The sequence below is a fragment of the Leptonychotes weddellii genome, chromosome 5 (assembly GCF_054177405.1).
Source record: "Leptonychotes weddellii isolate Sample4059 chromosome 5, ASM5417740v2, whole genome shotgun sequence".
Classification (NCBI taxonomy): Eukaryota; Metazoa; Chordata; class Mammalia; order Carnivora; family Phocidae; genus Leptonychotes; species Leptonychotes weddellii.
This window is the reverse complement of record NC_138373.1, coordinates 76,252,487-76,263,129: the sequence shown is the minus strand read 5'-3', so window position 1 is coordinate 76,263,129 and position 10,643 is coordinate 76,252,487. Positions and strand designations below refer to the sequence as shown.

The window sequence follows — 10,643 nt, the reverse complement described above, 5'->3', positions numbered from 1 at the left end:
CTCTCTCTCTCTCTGTGTCAAATAAATAAATAAATAATCTTTAAAAAAAAAAAAAAAGAGTCGCATGCTTTACCGACTGAACCAGCCAGATGCCCCAAGGGTCAACTGTTATTACATTTAATTCTCACAATAATTTATTAAAGTTTTATTAACCCATCCAATGAAGAAATTTAGTTTGGAAGAGATGAAATAATCTGTCCAAAATCCTAACAGCTTGAAAGTGGTAGAAAGGAGATTTGAACTTTGGTTATATGCCAAAATCCATGTTCTTTCCTAATTGCACCATCTACTTCTAGTCTTATCCCAGTTCCTACATCTTTACCCTAATCCATTCTCCATATAGCTGTTAGCATTATTTCCTTCAAAGACACACATCTGATATTGTCAGCTCTGCTTTAAAATCCTTAACGGCTCCCCAACATCTATGGCCTTGGTTTTTAAACTTCAGTAAGCATATGAGCCACTCAACTGGGGAGCCTAATTAAAATTCAAATTCCCAAGCCCCATTCTCAAGATTCTGGGTCAGCAGGTGTTTTCTTTATTCCACACTTTGAAAAATACTGACCAAAATTTGTTAGCTTAACTTGCCAGGCATATCATGATCTGGCCCCTGCTTATTTTACCAACCTTATCTCTGCCCATACCTCTACTTGTGCTTTATGCTCCAGCTCAGGGGTCAGTAACCTATAGCCCTGCTGGCCCAGCCTGTTGCCAGTTTTGGTAAATAAAGTTTTATTAGAACACAGCCACACCCAGTCATTAAGTTCCACCTATGGTTACTTTTGTGCTAAACTGGCAGGGTTGAGTAATTGCAACAGGGATCAAAATGGCCGGCAAATAATTACTATATGGCTCTTTACCGAAAATTTGCCAACTCCTGCTCTAACTTATAGCACAATACTTATTATCCAGTGCAGTATGCTTCAGTGCAAGATATTCCTTCTTTCCCATTTTCTGGGGGACTCCTATTCTTCCTCACAGATTCACTCCTACTGTGTGAACCCCTGTCTGACATGCCCAGACAGGCACCAGTTCCTACTGCTCCAAAAGCACTTTGCCTCTATTGCCCTTTTTTTTACCTCACTATATTGTAATGACTGCTCTATATGTCTGCTTAGCCCTTTACTGAAATGTAAGCTCCCAAGAATAGTTATAAACTTTTTCACCTTTGTATCTGTCTAGCATAATGCATGTACATATTAGGTGTCCAACAAATATTTAGTGAATTAATGAATGAATAAACTTTTCTGAAAACCTTAAAAGAGCTAATCATTCTGAATAAGAATATGTAAACTTAGATTTCAACTGGTTTCTGAATTATTGAAATTACTCCTTAGGGTTAAAACTATCTTTTGAGGTACCCTAGGTAAAATATGCATGTAACCTAGACAGGAAAGGAAGGCACATTAAATCTGTCAGAGATATGTTTAGTAGAGGAGCTGACTCTTCTGTTTTGGTCTTGTGGATAGCACTAATGAAGAGGAGAATAGGAAAAGCAGAAAATATCTGGGTTTTGTGGCACTGCTCAAGGCGGGTAGCTCCAACTACAGCAAAGGATGGATAAAGGGTCAATAGGATTCAGGGTCCAAAGGACAGATCTGGGAATGTCAAAGACATTTTTTGGCCAAGTTAAAATTTTTGCGAGAACCAATGCTACTCAGAACAACTGAATGGAACAGAAGACCCTATCTTCTTACCTAAGAGGTAAGGAAGGTGTGAGAAACCTTATTTTCAGATAATTGTGTGTAATACAGGTAGACAAGAGGTCTATGAAGTCTATGAAGGAGAACAGCGTCCAAATTAGCACATTGTGGCCAGCGCCTGGCCCATTCTCTTGTCAGTTGCTCAACTGAATCTTGATGCCCTAAACTGTCAGGCAATACAGGATGGCAGTCTTTTACCAGCTTAGTCTGTGGCAGGAACACATCTGGTCTAGGATATCTCAATTTACATCAGTCATTGATTCAATAAACATAAAAGTCAAACATAAAATAAAAAAATAAGAACCTTCTGCCTATGATCAAAGCCTCTGAAAATAACACACTTTTATTTTCTTTGTAATGGAATGTAGCAGGTCAGGAAGAAGCTTTCATAAAAATAAGCACTTCTTCCTAGTGGTGGACATGCAGGTGGGCTCAGGAGACTACCTTTCTCACACAATCTGACAGTTAAATACACAGCTTAAGTTCATTTCATGCGCCATCCCATTGCCCCGTCCCATCTGGGGCACAGTTAGGAACAAAGGGTAGTGTAGGTATAAACATGGCTGCAAACGTTAGGAATAACACGCAATTAAGAATTACTAAAATGAGCATCTCAGGTACCAACTGTACTGTGCCAAGGACCAAAGAAGTCACTCCTGGGTAATAACAACACTTTTTGTGTGTGTTTACTATGTGTTAGACTCTGTACTCAATGCTTTATAATAATGCATTATCCCTAATCCTCAACAAAGCCTGTGAAAAAGTTATTGACCATTTAACAGATAAAATGGAAACTCAGAAAAGTTAATTAATCAGCCAAGATTTTTCTTTCCCAACTGGCCTAGAAGAGATCTACTCAGTCAATGTTTGAGCTCTGCTACTTAGCACTTTCCCACGCCCCCACTTTTGGATGCCCATGTACCTCTTGCTTTATTTTTGCCATGTGCCATTGTCTATATATAGTCTGGCTGGGTGGCTCAATGGAGCACACTGATTATAATAAAGCCCAGGTATGTCAGGGCAATCTTCTTAATGCCACTCTGTTCCAACTTAATCCAATCACTATTAGTGAGTACTCTATGCTGTATCAGGCACATTGCTAGATGGTAGAAAGGCAAAGCTGCACTCCCATTCAAATCTGTCCTACTCTGACTCCAGAAAGCTAGGTGACAGAATGTGGAGAGCTCCTGGCAAACTCATTCATCAAAACTGATGAAAACAACTCAGAAGGGGCACCTGGGTCAGCACTGATGAAAACAACTCAGAAGGGGCACCCAGCCAGTTAAGTATCTACCTTTGGCTCAGGTCATGATCTCCAGGCCCTGGGATCAAGCCCCACCCTGTGTCAGGCTCCCCATTCAGTGGGGAGTCTGCTTCTCCCTCTGACCCACCCTACTCTCTCTGTCAAATAAATAAATAAAATCTTTAAAAAGATTATTTTAAAAACCCAACTCAGAATACAGAATCTTTATCATCATCACCTGTTTCCCTGACCTGCTCATTCAAATACTGTCTCTCTATAACTGCTGCTCCTACCCAGTTCATCCTCTTCCTATTCCCCTGGCCTTGCTGTCAGCCAGTTTGTCATCCTTTATGCTCTCCCATCATACTTTATGCACAACCACTGTAATTTCAAGCCCCAAGTCTCACCTCCCCTTATACAGGAGAAAATGGAACCTGAGACTCCATCACCTATATATACATAATGTGAGGAGAAAATGTGTTTTGTACATATGTATGTCTATGCTAGGAGGACAATTTAATTCTGCAGGACTATAACAACTAGGGTACAGAAAAAGGCAGGGCTGGGAGGTGCCGAAGACTTAAGGGCTGCTTCCTACTGCCTGACTGCTGGAAGAGCAGTCCGATCTTGCTGTACATGGCATTTAAATATTACTCATCCACAACTATGACGTGCATTCAAAGTGAAAGTTGTGTATTCACAGAGGCACTATCCATCCAGAGACATGTGGAATGGATTTTCTTTTCCATAATCATTAAAGATTTAAGAAACCGCTGGTTTCTAAAAAAAAAATGTATTAAAAAGAATGAGAACTGAGTTCATTTTACTTACCTGTGAACCCTACAGGAAGTAAGTTATGGATAGTTTACCCCCCAGATTTAACTTCACTCTCTTAGGGAAAACAATACAATTTTATACCCTCCACTACAGTTTGCTAGTTTTAGAAATAACTCCTATGTGATTTTATAGGTAAGTAAAATAACTCCAAATCCTATGTATTTTTCTTGGACTTGAGACTACTGAAGACTTTGAGAAAGTTATTAAATGTCTCAAAAGTCTGAAAAGGAAAATAAAAATTTTATAGAATATACTGTGAGAGCCTCAAATTACGGAAATTAAAGAACAATGTTATTTTAACATCCTTAAAGAACCATAACATTATTTTCTGCAAAAGATAATGGATACAGTATTCAGATTTACTTCCAAAATTAATACTGAACAATCAAGCTAGCACGACTTTCATGGAAAAATTATTTTCTGATGTTTCTGGAAAACTTTCAGAACTCCCCCTTTCTGTCTTGGAAACACCACTTTCTGTTAGGGTTTGCTACTTCACAAGCAAACTGTTTCTCCAGGTGAGTCTCAATTCCAAAGTACTGCATTGGGCTTTCCCTTCATCTATCACTTTGCTCAGAGCCTTCTGTAAGAACAGGAAGAGGAGATAATGTAGAATAAAGCAAGCAGCGCAGAGAAGCTAGAAATTTTTTCATTCTCTCTAAGGATGAGTGAAACAAAAACGTGAAAGCAGCAAAGTATTAATGGTTTGGTGGAGGGGGAAAGGGCACCCAAACAAAGGAAAATCCTAGCTCGAAGTATGCCAGAGACTGTGGAAAGTAAGACCTCTGAAAGGCAAGAGAAGGAGTGATTTCTACTTCAAAAACTGGCAAAGTCAAGAAGTCTGACTCCTTTAAAAAAAAAAAAAAGTTCAATTTCCTAAACATTCTAAAACATCAATAAGCTAACTATCCCTATCTTCATGAACTAAAACTAGACAACACTAAGGTGGATAGACATAAAGACAGAAATAGGTTGTATGTAACCTATATGAACTAGCCAATAATGAACAATGCCTGTTAGAATCATAGGAATAAGTGATTCGGACGGCAAAAGGGGGATGGTGGTAAGATATTAAGATAGATTAACAAGAAGGAATTCACTACTTTTCTTAGAGAAGGCTTTCTAGAGGAGGTTAGATTCTGGACGAATAGCAACAGGAGCTTAGCAGAGTGTTCCAACCAACCACAGGAAAATAGCTCAGAGGGGGAGTGAACTGATGATATGAATGGGGCATTGAGTAAAAGAGCCTGAGAGAATAAAGGGGAACCTTCAAGGGGAATAAGGCTGGTTCAGGGTGCCCTAATTAAGGTCACCAAACTGGAGAAAGTCTGGGAGGGGGGCAGGGAAGGCAAAAAGAAAAAGCACGGTACTTTCTTCACTTATTTCGCTAGGCAAGTCAAGGACTAGGGTTTGCACTACCTGGAAAAGCTGACTAACAGGCTTGCCCTGGGACTGAAAAATCTCCAGAGGAAAGGGCCCTTTCTGGAAAAACGCAGCCCCCCGATCCCTGAATTCCTGGTTGGGTACCATGGGGTAATAACTGGAGGCGCAGGGATGTCTAAGGCAGGTGTTTCCTGGGTGTTGGCGTGGCTACCAGGCTGAGGTTCAGCGGCGGGTCTAGCACTTAGCGACAAGCAGGCGGCGGCGGCGGCAGCTGCGCGTGCAAACCACAGGACTTACCTTACTGTCATCCATCTCGGCGGACAGGCCGGCCTGGCCAGGCGCTCCCTCCCCCTGCCCTCCCCCGGCTCAGCCGGCCTGGCCCGGCCCGGCCCCCGCCCCGGGGGAAGAAGGCGATATGGTTCTGACTGTCTCCTCCTCTCGCCTAACAGTTCGCTTCCCTGATGCCACAGTCACGGGGCCGAGGGACCAGTTCAGGAATGACAGAGCGGACCCTGGAGGCGGCCCAAAACGCCTCCTTTCGCCGCCGCCGCCTCCTCCTCCCCCTCCATGACAGTCTCGGGGTGTGTTTACAGACGCCCTGGAGAGCGGCCCGGACGGGAGGGTGGGCGGGAGCACTGCTCGCGGAATGGCCTCTTCGGTTGCCGTAGTCGGCAGCGTTCTGGGGATTGTAGTTTTCCCTAATGCACTCTCTGCAGGACTGACTAGGAAGAAAACTACAATGTCCACATACCCTCAGCCAGGCGTCGGTTTTCCTCCTGCCGGCGAGCGCTGCGGGGGAGGAGCCAGCCAGGAGCCCAGACTACGTTTCCAAAAGTGCGCTGTTTTGGACTTCCAGCGCTCTGGGCACCGGTGGGGCGAGTTTGGGGCCCCGCAGAAGCCCGCCCCAAGGAGGAGCCCTGGGGGCAGGCCCTCTTGCGGGACACCGAGGAAACCCTGAAGGTTCTTTATTAAAAAAAGAAAAGAAAACTAAGAATGTACAGTGCTGCAGCTGTTTTGAGAAACAATTGGGCAGTTCTCACGATATTAGTTACCATATAGCCAACAATTCCAAAGAAATGAAAACACACCTTCACATGAAAACTTGTACAGCGATGTTCTATCCTAGAAGCATTATTCATAATAGTCAAAAAGTGGAAACAACCCAAATGTCCATCAGTGGATGAATGGATCAGATAAACGTGGTACGTATGTGCAGAGGAATGTTACGAGACCATATAAAGGAATGAAGTACTGATACATGCTACAGTGTGGGTGAGCATTGACAACATGCAAAATGAAGAGCCTCATTTTGTAGATTCCATTTATAATGGAAGATCCAGAATAGGTAATTGAAAGAAACAAAAAGCAAGTGGTTGACAAGGGCTAGGGTGGGAAACAGCAGGGAGGTGGGGCAGGTATGGGGAGGGATTGTTCATGGGCACTGGTTTTCTTTTTTGAGGTACTGAAAATGTTCAAAAATTAAGGGCGCCTGGCTAGCTTAGTGGGTAGAGTATGGGACTCTTGATCTCGAGTTATGAGTTAAAGATATATTTGCAGCCAAATACAGTGAATATTAACTAAAAATTTTAAAAGAAATAGTGATCCTCAGGGCACCTGGGTGGCTCAGTTGGTTAAGCATCTGCCTTTGGACTGGGTCATGGTCCCAGAGTCCTGGGATCAAGTCCCACCTCCGGCTCCCTACTCAGCAGGGAATCTACTCCTTCTACCCTTCCTCCTGCTCATGATCTCTCTCTCTCTCTACCTCTGTCTCTCTCTGGTAAATAAATTAAAATTAAAAAAACACTTTTAAAAATGAAAAAAAAGTGAATTTTACAATACGTGACTTATACCAATAAAACCATTAAAAAATAACTAAGATGGCCTTTGCATACCGCTGATTTAATAAAGTCAGTGGTTTTTTGTTGTTTCAGCCTAAATTAAACCATTGAGCATTTGATAAAGATTCATTAATGTCCCTTAATGTTATTCTGGAGAGCTCGTTGACCCAGTCCTTTTCAAAGACTCCTAAAACCCTTCCAAAATTCAATTGAGGTAGAGTTGCCAGATTTAGCGATAAATATACAAAACACTCACAGTTGGTTTTAGGATAAACAAGTAACTTGTTAGTATAAGTATGTCCCATACAATATTTAAGACACACTTTTACTAAAAAGAAAGCATTTGTTGTTTATCTGAAAATCAAATTTAACTGGGTACCTTCTATTTTATCTTTTAACTCCAAATTGAGGAAGGGTAATAGAGGCATACCTTGTTTTATCGTACTTCACTTTATTGTGCTTTTTACAAATGGAAGGTTTGTGGCAACCCTGCCTTGAGCAAGTCTATTAACGCCATTTTCCCAACATCATTTTCTCCCTTTGTATCTCTGTGTCACATTTTAGTAATTCTCACAATATTTCTTTTTTCTTTTTTTTTTTTTTTTAAGATTTATTTGAGAGAGAAAGAGCAGGGAGGAGGGGCAGAGGGAGAAGGAGAGGGAGAGAAGCAGGACCCTCCCCCCCCCCCCCCAGCTGAGCACGGAGTCTGCAGTGGGTCTTGCTCTCATGACCTGAGCCGAAACCAAGAGGCAGTCGCTTAACTGACTGAGCCACTGAGATGCCCCAATTCTCACAATATTTCAAACTTTTTCATTATTATTATGTTTGGTACAGTGATCTGTGATTAGTGATTATGACTTACTGAAAGCTCAGATGATGGTTAGCATTTTTTAGCAATAAAGATTTTTTCATTAAGGTATGTACACTTTTTTTTTTTTAGAAATAATGCTATTGCACACTTAATAGACTGCAGTTTAGTGTAAACCTAACTTTTACATGCACTTGGAAACCAAAATTTCAGTTGACTTGCTTTATTGTAGTGGCCTGAGAACTGAACCCACAATATCTCTGAGGCATGCCTGTAACAGGAAAGTTGAGTCATCTCTGACTGATCTATATAATGCTTCAGAGGAACTAAAGCAGGTCACTTCCTCCAAGTAAAAGCCACGTAGCCAGGCCTTGCGGCTGGTAATGGGTCTGGCATGCTGGGGTTTCAGCAGTTGGGCCCACCGAGGGGTGCACCTGTAACCCCCAAACTGCATTCATGGAGGTCCCAGAGACACCTAGCCACATCCTTTCTGATGATCAGGGGAGCAAAAGTGTGTGCTCCTGGGAGGAGCTCTCTTTCTCAGCCTCCCCTAATGCCCCTTTAGTTCTACACCTCCAGGGGCTGCTTTCCACCCCTTTCTAGCTTCCTTCTATTGTGCCCAGCCTGGCCTCAGTCCTGCTTCCCTAGCTATGCCCTGGTCGTTAAGTCCTCTTCTTTGAGGTACAACTCCTTTTCCCCTGGGTTAATCCTCTACCTCTCTCCCTTCCTGCATCCCAGCCGACAAAAGTGCCCTGGGTCCTCTGCAATGGCACTTATCCATCTCGTCCTTCCACAGAGGCTGTGTGTGAGCTGTTTGCAGACTCAGTCACCAGCCTTTCAGGAAGGAGAACTAAGACCTTTTGAACTATGAAGTGGAAATCTAAAAACATGCAGGAAAGTAGGTACACCGGTTTCAGGAGCGTGGTTTTCTCAAGGGAGGTTGGGGGCAGGCTTGGGGTGAGGAGTGGTTAGTTGTATATTTAACTTTTAAAGATATGAAGCAAATATTTTAACTCTGGAAGTGGAGTTGTATTGTTGTCTTTGTATTTCTGTACATTTGAAACATTACACAATTAAAATAGAAATTTATTTTTAAATTTTTTTTAAAGATTTTATTTGAGAGAGAGAGAGCACAGAGTGAGAGCAAGAGTGAGAGAGAGAGGCAGAGACAGACAGCATGAGCAGGGGGAGGGGCAGAGAGAGAAGCAGACTCCCCACTGAGCTGGATCCCAGGATGCCAGGATCCTGACCTGAGCCAAGGGAGACTGAGCCACCCAGGCACCCCTTAAAATAGAAATTTAAATATAAGAATTATAAACATGCTCACTTTAGGGGCATCTGGGTGGCTCAGTCGTTAAGCGTCTGCCTTCGGCTCAGGTCATGATCCCAGGGTCCTGGGATCGAGCCCCACATCAGGCTCCCTGCTCTGCGGGAAGCCTACTTCTCCCTCTCCCACTCCCCCTGCTTGTGTTCCCTCTCTCACTGTGTCTCTCTCTGTCAAATAAATAAATAAAATCTTTAAAAAAAAAAACCAAACATGCTCACTTTAAAAACTGTGGAACTACTTTAAATATTTTTTAGATTTAATTTATAAAAATAAACCTTAATCACATCATAAAATAAGACTTTGTAAAGGACAGAAAATCTTATGAAGAAGTATTGTGTAGTCATATGTTAAACATTTGCTGAGAAGTACCCAGAATTGGTAACAAAGAGGTGAGGAAGAACAAGAGAATTAGTTTCTATAAGTGTAAATCCTCAAGGACTTTATAATCCAAGAAGAAATTCATACATACAGGAGACTGAACAATCAATAAACAAAGCATCCAGTGAAAACGATATAGACCGAACTTAATACCCATGTGCTAGATTGCTCAGAGTGGGTAGCGAGCGCCAAGCATCAGACTGATCCCTGGAAAGGTAAAGTGAACACAGCAAATGTACTTTTTTATTTCTAAAGGAGTGGGTGGAAGTTTAGAAGAAGAATATTTTCTCAGGGTGCTGAGCCTGCTTTATATTCATGATCTTCAGTCTTTTCTTCCTTCTCAAAAGGAAACTCCTAGGCATGCAAGTCCTTCTAAAAATGCATATAATTTTCTCCTCCCTCCCCTCCCCACTTCTCCCTCCCCAACACACACAAACACGTTTCATAGACTCCCAGACACCCCACGTAGAGGCACTGTTGGCCTAGGATGCATCAAGCCTCTGCTCCTGCCGAGGAGTTTCTTGTAGTGAATTCCTAAGCAGCATGGCACACACCCACTCCCACTAGGTCTGCATGCCTTCCATGCCCTCATCTCTCTCTCCTGTTCCCCTTACCACTAGGGCTGAAAGAGCACAGGTGTCTAAACAGAGCCGAGATGATCATGTTACTCCCTGGGCCACATGGCTCTGCTTGGCACATATTCCCTGGGGAACATCAGAGAGAAAGGAAGCTCATTAAAATAACTTGTTAGGCTCCAGCTGGCTTCCCACTATGTTTGACACACGAGTCTAAGAATTTAAAAATTATCCAGCCCTTTCCAAACTTTCCTTGGAAATGAAAACCATTTCCCTCAGTCCTGGCATGGAGATTTTGGTTAGACCCATCTCCGAACTCGAAATAGCCATAATTAAAAACAAAGCCTACCAAGAGAGAAAACAAAGGTGGCCATGAAATCTACCGTGATAACTTCTGACCCACCCTAACACACACCATACGTTTGGGGAAGAAGGTATCCCAGAGTCAGCCCAGGAGTGACCCATCGTGACTTCTCTGTCCCTGCCTTGTCTTTTCAGAGAGTTGATCATCTGTGGTTGAGTGATAAAGATTTTAAAATGCAGCATGGTCG

At 42.6% G+C, this 10,643-nt stretch overlaps 1 protein-coding gene across 1 annotated transcript in view; it reads right to left on the bottom strand.

The window, feature by feature from the left end:
- Window positions 1–5,788, bottom strand: part of CREBL2 (cAMP responsive element binding protein like 2) — a 22,916-nt gene extending 17,128 nt beyond the window's left edge. Inside the window, exon 1 of the mRNA XM_081821257.1 lies at window positions 5,464–5,788. Within this exon, the coding sequence (XP_081677383.1) occupies window positions 5,464–5,478 (15 nt within the window). The 5' untranslated portion in view covers window positions 5,479–5,788. The remainder of the gene's footprint in view (window positions 1–5,463) is intronic.
- Window positions 5,789–10,643: the final 4,855 nt, after the last annotated feature.